Below are 13,401 nucleotides of genomic sequence, written 5' to 3' on the forward strand. Positions count from 1 at the left end.
ATAGGCCTGTCCTTGCGTTTCCTCAGGCGTACCAAAAAGTCGCTTTCCGTAGCAAGCTGTGCAGGGTGCTTTGCAGGGCCTGTTGTCAGAAGCATGTTTGAATGTGAGGTACTGGAACATGAGGAAAAGTTCAGCATAAAATGAAGGGTACTAAAACCATCAGTGTATTATTGTCTATTTTGGATCCAATACTGTTCTCCAAAAGCTCCCTGGGCATTGGAGGGGACTGTTTGTAGAGAAAAACACTGCTCAGTACCACTTCTTGCTGATATTGGCAAGATCAGGCTTTTTCTGCTTACTCACAAGCAAAGCAAAAGCAATTCCAGAGTCGACTGCCAGTGTTCCTCTTGAGACTAGGGGAAAAAAGGAGGGAGAAAAAGGAGCAACATGATTTTTCTCTCAAGGATGGAGGTGGCTTCTTCTCTGTCATTGACCCACAGTGTATTGGCAGGTGATAAGAGAACTGGGCAAATCTCCAACAAGTAGCTGTAGTTGGTAGTAAAAATGCAGTCTGGCTGCTGTGGCTGAAAGAAACGGTCATTAGGACTGATTAAAGTCAGATTTAGGGTGATTCAGACAGGCTAAAAGGGGGAAACCACAGGCGGTTTCACATAGTTTATTATATCCTTGTGCAGCTCTTTATGTGATTCAGTCTAGTACAGTGAAAATGAGTATGTTTATAGATTGTACTCGGCTTTGGGACAATGCAGGTGGTTTTTGATGGAAAAAATATTAGAAGAAGAATTTAAAGCATTGGCTTTCTTTTATAGCTGTTGCACTGGTCAGTGATGCTGCAGATTTCTTTTAAAGATGCCTCTCTTACTTGTCACAACAAGTAAGTGATCTTGGTTTCAGGATCACTGTGGCCATCATGGGGATGTGGCTAACATGCTAAGGAGCTTCTAAGATTTTGACCTGGTCAAAACAGCATGTTTTGATTGATCAGAACAACCTTGCAAAAAATATTGTGAAATAGAAAAACTATCACAAAACACAACTTCTGAGGATTGCCCGGATTCAGCATAGCAAGATATCTTGAAGTTCCAAAATGTTTACAAGAAAAAATACTTTGTAGTAGGATTTATCTGTGTAATTGTGAGCTCCTGTATTACCTCCTGTGTGCTAAACTGGAGTAAATGCATTGTAAATGACATCAAGATCAGGCTTACAACATTGCATTTATTTGCTTAAATCCTCACAAAATTAGTAGATGGAGGAAAGGATTCTTTTTCTGCTGATACCAGTAGGAATGCCTTGCATTTCTCTGATGTATTCCTTGCCATTACCTTGATAGACTTTATGTACTCTCTGTCAAGCTATGTGTATGTACGCAGAAGTGTAAATTTATGGCTGCATTTATAGTATTAGGCAAGCATTTATTGGTTTTAAACACCATTAGTCTGGAAATGGACCAGAACTTTGACCTTTTTATGATGTGATTTACTGCTGTGAGCCTTCAAATTCCAAGGACTCCATTTAAGCAAGTTTCAGGTCTTGGCAGGACAAAAACCTGAGCTGGAGCTGTCTTTAAGCCATTGGGGTACTGCTTAATTGAGTAACTTCCCTGTGGTGTTCAAGGTGATCATTTAAAGGTGTAAGGGAAGCCCAGCTCTCCTGAGGGCTGGACCTAATGTCATTGCTGGGACACATCTCAGTGGAGGAGCATCCTTCAGGAGGGTCCTTCTAGTTCATGTGAGAGAAGTGCATTTCTTCACAACTCTTACAAGTAAGGACTAAAATGCAAGCTCCCTAAATTGACACTATGCAAGCAAGAGATTCCAGGGACACTGGCCTTTACTATGCAAATTTGCAAGGCAGCTGCCTTGCTCTGCTGGAGATGGAGTGAATTTTGAAAAGAAATGCAGTTTGCTTAGACCACCACTTGGTTGGTGTTGCAATGAGTTTCTGAGCAGTTCTGAGTGTAACAGTTTAAGAGGAGATCCCATGTTGGCTTCCCAGGGCAAGCAGGAGTGCCTGGCTGGTGTGGGAGCAGGAACCAGGGTGCAGGGCCATCACGTGTCCCTCTCCCTACTCCTCGTGGCTGCCTTCCCGTTGGGATGCTCCTAAGGGAAGGCACTCCCAGGCGGCCATCACTGCTGCTTGCCATGCAAGGGGGAAGAGGAGCTGCCTTCCTGCTTTTCCCCCTCACTGCATCCCACTCCCCTCCCTGCGGGCAGTGTAGGCTCAGTTCCCCAGCCTGCAGGTATCCGTGGCCCGTGCCAGTTGGAGGCCCTGCCAGAAGCTGCCCCTGTGGAGCCCGTGTGACTGTGTGCTCTTAGTTAGACTGCAGTGTTTTCACCTGTGTGGTGCTCGGTGATGTCCCAGCCAAAGGAAAGTGCTCTTTGCTTGTGTGTCACACTGCCATGTACCTGTTACCTGTTCCCGTTGGAGATGGTTGTGGCTTTCCCTCGTGTAGGGACTGGCAGGGAGCAGCGAGGAGAGAAGGGACAACCATAGGGCTGTTCTGCTTGGTGAGACCACCCTGGCATGGCTGTTTCCATCCTCACTCGCACACTCAAACCGGGACCTTGTCATTCCCATCGCAGTTACTGCTGGCCCAGTTGATTAATGTGTCTGAGCTGCCCAGATGATTTACCAGGCTTGGTCACCTTGAAAAAGTTGATGGAAAGGGAGAACTTTATCTCCTACCTCTGACAGAGCCTCAGGTCGTGTAAATCACTGCTGCTCTTTTGAAGTCTACATATGTCAGCTGAGAGCCTAACCCCTGACAGCTGTACCAGGAGCAGTGCTGAGGAGAAGGGAACTGCTATAGGCCTATTAAGAAGCATATCTGTGCTCAGAGGAATTTAAATATTGGATGATAATTCAAAATAAGGGTCTTCAAGGTGGGCTTCTCCCTTGCTTGAAGTAAAATACTTGACATGGCATGAGGCTCAGTGCTGTGATGGTGTGCTGAGGGATGCTGCAGCTTCCTCCCAGCCCCAGTGTGGAGCCCATCTGACTCTCAGAGTGCCCTCGAGAAGGGCCAGGACACGCTGACGTGGAGAATCAGGCAGAAGCTTCATCTCCTGCTGCCACAGCAAGGACCATCCTTCTGTGAATGCCCTCTGTGGCGTGGGCCTTGGCGCAGTGCAGTGTGAGTGTGCAAAGAGGAGCTGTGGATAATCACATTTTATATCCAGTCATCATGGCATGTATACTGATATGAATGATTACATATGGTGCTAACTACAGGGAATTTATTTTTTTTTTTTTCTTTTAATTTGTGCACATCATTTTACTGATCTAGGCTGTGAGCTACAAATCAATACTCAGCAGTTGCCATGTGGAGATAAGAGAATATTCTGTTACATTCAATTATTGTTACACTACAGTTGATACAGAAACTGGGAAAAAAGGGACTTCTACTTATCCAGCACTTTGATTTATGCTCTGACTTCTCTTCAGAAGAAATGCATAAATATTTTTGATGGAGAAATGACCGGTCATAATGCGGAACTACATTTTGATTTTTTTTTTCTTCTTGTGCATGAATCTGCATTTCCTGAATTAAGAAAACTTTTTTGCTTTTGATTTAACTGGGGCCATGATCAGCTCTGATTTTGCTTCTTGTTTGGGAATGTTTCTTATGAAACTTTTAATGAGCTAAGGCTTAAAATAGAATGCATTTACTACATTTGTTTCCCACTATTTCAGACTGTGTGCTGAGAACCAGCACTTGTGAACGTGCATTTCTTTTCCCAGTTGAAATACTGACAGTTTGGAGGAGCAGACACGCTTGCCTTTGACTTGGTGGTGTTCCTACAATGTGCTGTTTGAAATATTAGCAGGCTGAATCAGCAGAGCCAGGCAGAAAATGCCTGAACCAAAGTGACTTAAGAATAGGCTGTGAGTCAGGACAGGCAGCTCTGGTTTCCATAATAGATACAATTAGAAGAAATATAGAAAGTATTTAGTTTTTTGAATAGGACGTGGGGAGGAGAGACAGGAGGGAACCATTAATTTGTGCGTCTGGAGGCTAAATAGAAATGTTTATAAATGATCAGTTGAATTTGCTGATGCATTCATTGGAGAAACCCCCGTTAGTGGCTGGGAAAGTGAGAGGAGCTGTGAACAGAGAACAAGAGGCAGCTCATAAAGGCAAGTGAGACTGAACGGCAGCCAAGGGAGAGGAGCAGTCGGCGGGGCAGCGCGGGGGCGCTGGGCGAGGACCACGCTGACACCCTCCCGCTACTTTTTTCCCCCCCTTCTCTTCAGAGGCCCATCAAGCGACTCCTCTTTTGTCCTAATCTTAGCAAGCAAAAAAAGTTTGCTTAATTAAAAGCCTGTCTTTTCTTCCTTCTCTAAAGGAGCCGGAGAAAAATAGCATGCTCTTCTGAGGGAGAGGGAAGGCTGGGAACGCCTGGTCAGGTCTCACCCCGACAATCCTGCTCACTGTTGAGAAGTAGGACAGTGAGTCAGTTCATTCAAGTGGATGCTGTTTATTCAATGGGACATTCTTCCTGTAAAACTCCTAATAAAACCAAAGCCTTGCCTCCGCAGTGGGGAAGGGGTTTTGTGCACAGACTGTTTATTTACAGACGCTTTCTGCAGAAAAAGGTGAGAAGAAGAAAGGAGGAAAGGAAAAGGAAAGTAAGGTGCAGAGCTATAAACACGTTAGAGAGTAAACCAGGGCTGGTACAGTCTAACCCGTCAGCTTTTCCATCATATATCCTGCTCCTAAGCTGTTCTAATAAACCTTGCCTGTTAAAAACAACCAGTTTACTGGAGCTTTCAAACCATTGCTTTGCTCTGATTTGCAGAGTACAGACGGGTGCCTGAAGCCTTTATTCCTGATGAGAACTACAGATGCTGGCCATCTTACCACCACAAGGGCTGCCTCCTCTCTGTGTTTGATGTCAACGAAGCCATCGAGATCTGTGACAGCTACTCCCAGTGCAAAGCTTTTGTCCTAACTAACCAGACGACTTGGACAGGTAGGTCTTGGATGCTGTGGAGAGGAAGCAGCAACGGAGTCACCTGTTCTGGCTGCTCTAAGTGTTTCAATACAGCTTGGGGAGTGTGTTGTGCTGAGCTGTGGGAGCCACCAGTAGCATCTAGAAGTGAAGTAGTTTTTGAAGGTTCAGCTGATGCAGCTTCTTTTTTGGTGAGGCTTCTCTTTGTCAGCTGTCAGGGGAGCAGAAGCCTACAGACAGCTCACAGGGGCTGCCACTACAGAGCTAAGCACGTGGACCCCAGGTTACCAAACCACAGGGTCTGAAATGGGTTTTTTTTTCATTTTTATGCTTCTGGGAGGTGTGAACAGGCACTTCCATGGAACCAAGAAAAAAAAAATTCCTGTTAACCTTGCCTATGGCTAACCAGTGGCTATGCCATCATGTCAGCCTATCTGTAGTTGAAATATTGAAGTTAATTAATATACTAAAAAAGTATTTATTCTGGCACAGGGAAATTCATAGGAAGTTTAGAGCAGCTCCTATCTCAGGTTACAGTATTAGAAGCAAATGGGACTTAGTAGCAATATTTGTAGTCTTATTTGTCATTCCCTTTGCCATATCATGCCTGATGCATGAGCACTTGAATTTCTGCAGCTCAGAAATTTGCTCAGTGGTTGAGGCATCCCGTTTACTTTTAAAGAAAATGGTGTTATGGGAGCCCCCTAGAGAGGCAGGCTGGGAGCAAATAGCATTTGATTTTCTGAAGTTTAGAGAGGGAAGGCAGAAGTACATATGGAGTGTATCTCTGTGGTCTCTGCTGCAAGGAAAGGCAATGATTTTGCAGTTCTGTGGGGCAGCAGGAGCTCACTGGGAGGCAGGGATGTGAATAATGTGCCAGGCCAGTGAGTTGGGGAGATAAAACTGTGCTGTGGCTCCCACAAACACCAAACAAAGAAATTGCCAAATTCAGCCCCCACTGGCCTTGGATACATATGCAGCAGGTGTCTTATGCTACCCAGGTTGTTGTCACTTGCTGCTGCTTTTTGTCTGAGGACTAGAAGCCTTGTTCCAGCTTGTTTAGAGCCCAGAGCTACAAAGTGATCAGCAAGAACTGTTTCAGAGAAAGTCATGTTTAATATACATTGCACTGATGAGTTTCGGAAAGACTCAAGCGTGCAAATATGATTCTGCTCCTGTACAATTGAACAAATGTCCTTCATGCAAGCCCTGAACTCAATCCTGTTTTTATCAGAGGGAGTCTCAAAATACTTCTTTAAAGATCACACGGGATTTGTATTAAAATCTTCAGACCTTTCCTTTATCTACTGTGTTAGCTGTGCACAGCTGTACCTTGACCATAATTAGGTAAAAGTAAAGATATTGAAACCAGGGGAAATTTGGTGTCATTTTAGACAAAACCTGTTCAGATTTATACCAGCTCAAGTTAGGAGAGAGTTCAGTCTTGCATGGCCTGGAAAATGCATAGGTTGAAGTAGAATTTGAAATGTCACTATTTTAAGGTAGGCAACCTTTTGCTCATCACTTCTAAATATTTTTCCCTTCCCCCCCTTTCCTATTCAATGCAGGTCGGCAGCTTGTTTTCTTCAAGATGGCCTCAAATCATATTGTGCCTGATCCTGACAAGATAACATATGTGAAGGTGACAGACTGACACCTAAAGAGGCTCAGTCTGACACGTGAGTGATAAGAGCTGTTTGTGTATAAATATAGGCAGCTGTTAGGTAGAAGGCGGCTGTGGCCGGAGAAATAATTGCACTATTACTCATTCTAATCTATAGAGTGCTAAAGGAAACTTTAAAGAAGTAACCTGCATGACCAGGATGAATGTGCAATAAAACAAGATTTTGAAAATGTGATTTCAAAACAGAACAAAACAACCCAAAGCAAAGTACAAGAGACGATACACTGTTAGAGCATAATTTTGGTTATAAATCAGCTGGCAGCTCTGGCTTTTCTAACCAAGGTTAGGATAACATTTCTCACCTATACATGTGTGTCCAGGGATGAAAGCTGATCATTTCTCTGGGAAGCCTGTATCCTCCACACTGATATTTATTTGGGCACGTACAATCACAACAGAGGAACTGAAGCATATCAGTTTGTCTGCTGAACAGCAAATGTTACTGAGGACAATCAGCGTTTGTGTTAAAGCTATGGAATACGCAATGCCGGCATATTTGTCAAACGGAAGGAATTGCTTATGTTTAGAATTGCAAGACTGCAACTAATTTTCATTTTTGCTTCCAATGTTATCATAAAGTTTCATTTTTAATTTGAAAGAGCCATTTTGTAGATCTAGCAAATCACATAAGCATATGAATAGTCCCACTGAAAGGGCAGGGACTTACCCAAGTGCCGAGTGCTTTGCTGGATAGCCCTAAGCATATGCTTACAATTAAGCCTGTGCTTAAGACTTTTGTTGAATCAGTTTGAATTGTTCAGGAAGCCACATCTTTGACAGACTGGCAAAGCAGTCCAGCTGGCTGAACAGTACTAATTTAACGACTATCTTGCAGTTATTCCTACCTTTTATCATCAGGTCCTTGGTTTTCTTAGGCATCGCTTGCTAATTCTTAGAGTGGATGAAGTAAATGACCTTAATGATGTCAAATGAATGCTAGCCTTAATTCTATATAAAATGCATCTTAAAGGCAGGGTGTGTCTAGAGAATTTGCTTTCAGTGAAAGCAATGAAGTAAATGCTAAAGTGACCAATGTCATACTGTTTTGTAGTTTGTACAGTCAGGAAAAAATGTGCTTTTGTTTCTCAAATTGTTTATTTTTGTAAAAAAGATAAAAATAAAAGATAAATAAAATTTCTTTTATTCTTGATTTTTGTGTGTTTGTGTTTCAAATAAATGCCTAAATCCAGTGTACTGTATGTAAACTTAGACTTGGGATATTTTTTCCAGAAATGACTGAAGTTGTTCCAGTGGCTCCCAGGGATGGGTCTGTTGGTGCCTGGAGTACTTGGTGGCTCTTTGTCTGTGGTTGCCTGTCACAAAGTGAGTCATGGTTAGAAGACAGTGGTTGAGCAGCCTTTGCTGCTCTGTGCTTTGCATTATGTTGGTATCAGCCTTTTAGCACTTGGAAGGGGCAATGGTAAGAGCAGGACTTGATGAAATTGGGCCAAAGGTGTGTTTTTGCTGCCAGGGAGGGGCAGGGAAGGAGAGCAGGCGAGTCAGGGAAGCCGGGCAGCAGTGTGGCCGTGCAGGAGAGAAGGTCCGACAGTGACACCCCCGGCAGCGGGTCTTGTCTCACCGCGGTTTCTCTGAGGTCACTGATGCCCTAATGGCTCTGGCAACTGGCTGAAGTGATGTCTTCTAATGGCTGTAACTCCCAAATTATCAAACTCCCAGCCGTAATAGCTCAGCGGATTGTGTCGCCGTGCACTTAGGAACCCATCAATCATACTGTGGTAATAAACAAACACTACGGATTCTTTTAAAATTGCTGCATAAATCATGCCAACACATACTGCACAGTTCATTGAAGTGATAGGGGTTGTTGGCACTGAGGTGCTGGTATGTATTTTGAAAGTCTTTAACCTCCTGTGATTTCCTTCCCATTAAGCACTGCACAGTTCCAAAAATACTCAGCATTTAAAAACATTCTTTAAATTTAAATTCTTTAGTTGCATTCCTATGTAAAAAATGCCAACATTTAAAAGAAAAAAAAAAGCATCCAGGGTAATACTTTAATGTTGTAGTAGGTAACTTCAATGATTTCATTCCTTCACTTTCTGCACACGAGAAAAAAATTGCCTCTTAAGTCAGGAATTGTTTATCCCTAGAATTAAACAAAGTTGCCAAACCAATTTACATCAGCTTTTGCAAACAGAGATCAAGTAAGCAAGAAAGAAATCAAGCTGTGAGCCAAGAAGCTAGATTTTAAATTTCAGTGGTAATCAACTTTACACAGGCAGGTTTTATAACTCTGAGAGTAAGGCTTTCCAGTGGAAATGCTGATTAAAATCTTAGTAAGAGAGGTGTGATACTACAATAAGGGAATTTAACAGCTGTAATAAGCACTGCTAAAATTCTGAATTTATGTGGAGAAAGTGATTTTTGCAGCAGTGGGTCTGATTCAGCAAAGTGCCTGACCGGCATTCATGGCATGGAAACCCTTGAGAAGCCACAGAGGAAGAGGAAGAGGAGGAAAAGACACAAAGTAAGTTGGCAGGTCTGGGCCGGTCAGCCCGGGACCTGCTTCATGTTTTCTGTGGAAAAGGCATTTCTATCTGTTTTTATCCCTAACTTTTTGGCTGCTTTTTACATTTCCTGGCTTCCTCAAGCCACAAAGTAGACCTATGAAAGAAGACACCCACAGGTCTTTAAACGGCTGCTGTCCGTGTGTGCACATGCACGTGTGTGTATGTGTATACGTATTTATGTACGTGTCACGCTGAACAGGGAGAGCTTATTTCCTTAGTGAAAAACCAATTGCCTGCGTACAAAATGAAGTGCTAAACAGGATGTTGAGTTCATCTGGAGAAGTGAGAGCTGTGTGAGGCAATGGGTGCTGCAGCTCTGCAAGGGGCTGTGCTGAGGGTTTGGCTCAGTCCAGCGCCACATCACCCTGGCTGGTCTGAGGCTCAGAGCATCTCCAAGAACTGCCCACTGTCTCCGTGATGGTTTGATGAGGAGGTGATTCTAGTCCCACCACTGGGAACAGGCTCCAGGCAATGAAACAAGCACTGACCAGCATCACCTCTGGCCTGATATCCTGAGGGTTGCAGGGGAGATGTGCTGAGAGCTTTTGTCTTTGCTTAGACCAAAATAAAAATGTGTTCTTCTACTTTTCTCTGTCTTGTCTGAGCCTACTGCTTTATCTGCTCATTTTTCAGAGCTTTCTCCCCAACTTCAGTGTGTCTTTTTAAGTAGAAAGCTGAGGTGTCCCTAATCAGCTTCAAACAGGTGGTCACAGCTCACATCACATCTGGGAGAAATCTATGGTGAAATTACTAATACTGCCACGAGCATTCATTGCCATGAGACAAAGCCTGAAAAAAAGTGGGCCCTGTTTCCAGCTGAGAAGCTCAGGTAAGTTTGTATAAGGAGTGAAAGGGGTTGGACAGGCAGTGGGATGCTGGCGAAGAATCTCAGAGAGATATTCTTTCAACATGAGATGAAGGAGTTTAGTGCAACTATTTGTGATTTGCCCTGCCTCCCACTGCTACACTGAGGCATTTTGCTTAGTCCTTCTCCCAGCCATAATCAAGTTTCCCATAAGATTTGTGAGATTTGTGGGAATGGCAGAGTGGGGTGCAGGGAGGACAGCAACTTGGCATGAAGGCAGTTCTCCCTGTTGCCAATTCTGTGTGTGATGCAGCAACCACAGGGGACACTCTCCTGGGGCAAGACCTGACCATGGTAGGTCCACAGTGGAGATCTTGTCCCTGCCTCTGAAATTCACCTTATCAGCTTGTACTGAGAGGATTTGTAATTCAAAACATATGGAAGGTGGCAGTGAATATCCAGAGATCATATTATGTTGCCTGGCAGGAAATTAGTATGAACCATGATGATATGAACAGTGATGTTCAAATTTAGCAGAGAGAGCCTTATCTTGTATTCTTTAGCTCTAAATTCTGTGAAGGCTTAACTACAACCTACTATTGGGAGAAAAAAAAGGAAAAATTGAGTGGCAAGACTGTTCACAAGTTTTTTTGAGGAAAACATATCCCTAACCTTTTGGTCAAAATGTGAAATGGTGTTGAAAGGAGTCAAACAGACTCAGGTTGAAAAGACTCATCTGAAGTTTTCATCAATCAACTGCAGAAAAAAAAATGGGACTCAAAGAAGAAGAGGAACATTTGAGGAAAGCAGGCAGTATATAAAGACTTCACAGTCATACTATGCTTAATGTTTTTTGAGATGTGATCATTGGATCCTTTTTTTTTGGTCAAGAAATGATTTTTTTTTTTCTCTCTCTGTGTTTTAAGCAGGAGCAAGACATGTTGGGCTGCCCTCCTCTAGAGCTCCTGAGGCATGCAGAGTCCCTGTCCTTCCTTTAACACAGACATGGGCCTTGGTATTTGAATTCTTAACAAGTAAGGCTCTTGCAAGTAAGTACAAGGGATTTTTTTCTGATTGGAATGGATGCTTTTAAGAGGTACATTAAAAAAATGTGAAGGAAACAAGATGTAGTGTCTCTTCCCTTTGTAGTTGTGTACAGTCAACAATTGCCTTTGTGTAATAGGTGCCTCACTTTTCTGCAAACTGATGGGAAATATAATTCAGTAGGAGCCACCCTCATTATGAAACTGTCTTTGATGTCAAGCCAGAGGGAAAACAACACATTTATTGGAAATTGTGGCTTTTAAACAAAAAGTCCCTGCTAACTACAGTTTTTCAGCAAAAGACTGGGAGGCTGAGAAGGAAGACTAAACTATCCAGTGGCTACTTGAAATGATAAAGCCAGAATCTGATCTTACTTAGCTTGATTTTGCCAGTGTAGATCAGTTAATCCTTGATTAATGGTCACGTAAAACAGAACCAGACTGTTCAATTTTAAAGTATCTATGGAGGAGGAACTCAGTAGAACCTACCTCTTGGACCTAAATGTTTGAGCCATATAAGTGAGGAAAAATACACTGATTTTCCCGTATATACAAGTCTGTGTGAGCACGTGTAGGTTCCTGTGACATTTAAACAATGACAACATGAAGACTTATCTTACTTTTAGATGGAAGCTTTAGCAAGATGCAGAAAATTAAAGACATATTATTTAGTAAGTAATGCCAGGAGGGGAATATGAATTCTGCACATTTACACTCACTGTTTAATAGGAATAATGCCATTCCTGTTTATCATCCTTCTGCCAACTTCAAGTATGCCCTAAGAACAATTTCCAGTTTTCAACAATACAAGTACCTGGCATGTATGAAGATAATGGTACAAATTGGTATTTATGAATTACAGCTTTCTATAAATAGACTAGAAGGAATGCAGAGCAGCCAGTCAGACAAATAGATGACCAGGGGCACAGTGGCACTTTTAGAAGACGGTGTATTTAATGCTTTATACAAGACCTTGGGTTTGTGCAAGTTCATGACCTGTTAAAAACCTCATATGACTTACTGGCAGGTATTGCCTCATTCTTGGGCACAAACTCTTGATCAGCATGCATGCTACTCTTTCTAAATGTTTTACCATCCTGTCCTTTAACCCCCAAGAGTTATGAACCCAAAGCCTGTTTAAAGAATAGAAACACTTCAATTAAATGTCAAGTTTTCATCTGTACATGGTTCTAATTTGTGATTCCTTATAGAACTTTGGTCAATGACAGCTCTTAAGCAGAAAGAATGTTGCAGAGGCAAAAAATAATGCACATTTTATCATACAGGCAGTGAATTTTTGAACAGACTGCACTGTCTACCCGGAGAATTGAAAAGTTTAATGACTTGGCTTATGGGTCAAAGTGGCAGATGTGAAAAGAAATCACCATTTTGCTGCCTTATATTGCAACATATGTTCCCTGGCCTATAATTATTCTGATATACAGTCCATTTCTTAGAGATTGAGCTCCTAGAATTGTGTATTCATAGGTGAGCAAACTCCTCTTTGCCTCTTTTTACCAACTACTAAATAGTAGGAGTAAAAGAGAGCTCTATGAGCATAATAATACTCTTGCAATTCAGAAACCAGTGTAGGTGTGGTGCAGTTGATTCTGCATGACTCCTGTGCAGTAACAATCAAGGGACAAGAGTTGGCGGCTAAAGTTAACAGTAATTCCAAAGTGGATGTTGATGCCAACCAAAAATATCACTGGATGGCAAACATGTCTCATTCTAAAAGTAATAGGAAAGGGACATGAGGACTGTATAGTAAAAAAGGTGTAAGAAAAACAGAAATACCATTTGTATAATAACTGTAAAATTTGCTGTGGGGGAAAAACAAATACGCAGTCCAAAAATTTCACCCTACATCTCAGGGAGAGATTAACTCTTACCTCTCTGAAGTCACCAACCCTTGTAATACCAGTTCACAGTTCCTTCAGTACCTTTTGCAATTTATTTCTCTCCAGATTTCAGTCCTCCCATTCTTGCTCAGAGATGGTGGACTCCTTGTGTGTGACAGAAGGAAACTGCAGCAATGGTGAGGCTGCCCAGCCAGCCTTGGTTCTTGCCTCATGTTGCAATTCCCTCACCACAGAACATGCCCTCAGCTTGCTTGGGATAAATTCACTGTGTTAACTTAGTGTTCCTAATAAAAATTACTACAGACTGTTTTCTTATGATGAGATGAAGCACCCTCCAATGCCATCTAGTGATGCTGATAGAATCTTATTTAAAACCCCAAACCTTGTGTATTCCAAATAAATGTTATGTGTGTGTATACTACAAAGTATAGTTATGCTTTCAGAGCAAACCCAGAACAGTTTTTCTTCAATTAATTTCAGCAGTTCTTACTAATTTACTCAGGTAATTTACTATATACTTGTATATGGCCTTTTTTTTCCCTTCTAAATTGCTTGGTGAT

General features: G+C 42.4%; 1 protein-coding gene across 1 annotated transcript in view; it reads left to right on the forward strand.

Moving 5' to 3' along the window:
* Positions 1-7,702, forward strand: part of PKDCC (protein kinase domain containing, cytoplasmic) — a 35,573-nt gene extending 27,871 nt beyond the window's left edge. Inside the window, exons 6-7 of the mRNA XM_082302348.1 lie at positions 4,764-4,937; positions 6,485-7,702. Of these exons, the coding sequence (XP_082158474.1) occupies positions 4,764-4,937; positions 6,485-6,570 (260 nt within the window). The 3' untranslated portion in view covers positions 6,571-7,702. The remainder of the gene's footprint in view (positions 1-4,763; positions 4,938-6,484) is intronic.
* Positions 7,703-13,401: the final 5,699 nt, after the last annotated feature.

The sequence above is a fragment of the Coloeus monedula genome (genome assembly GCF_965178545.1).
Source record: "Coloeus monedula genome assembly, chromosome: 2".
Taxonomy (NCBI): Eukaryota; Metazoa; Chordata; class Aves; order Passeriformes; family Corvidae; genus Coloeus; species Coloeus monedula.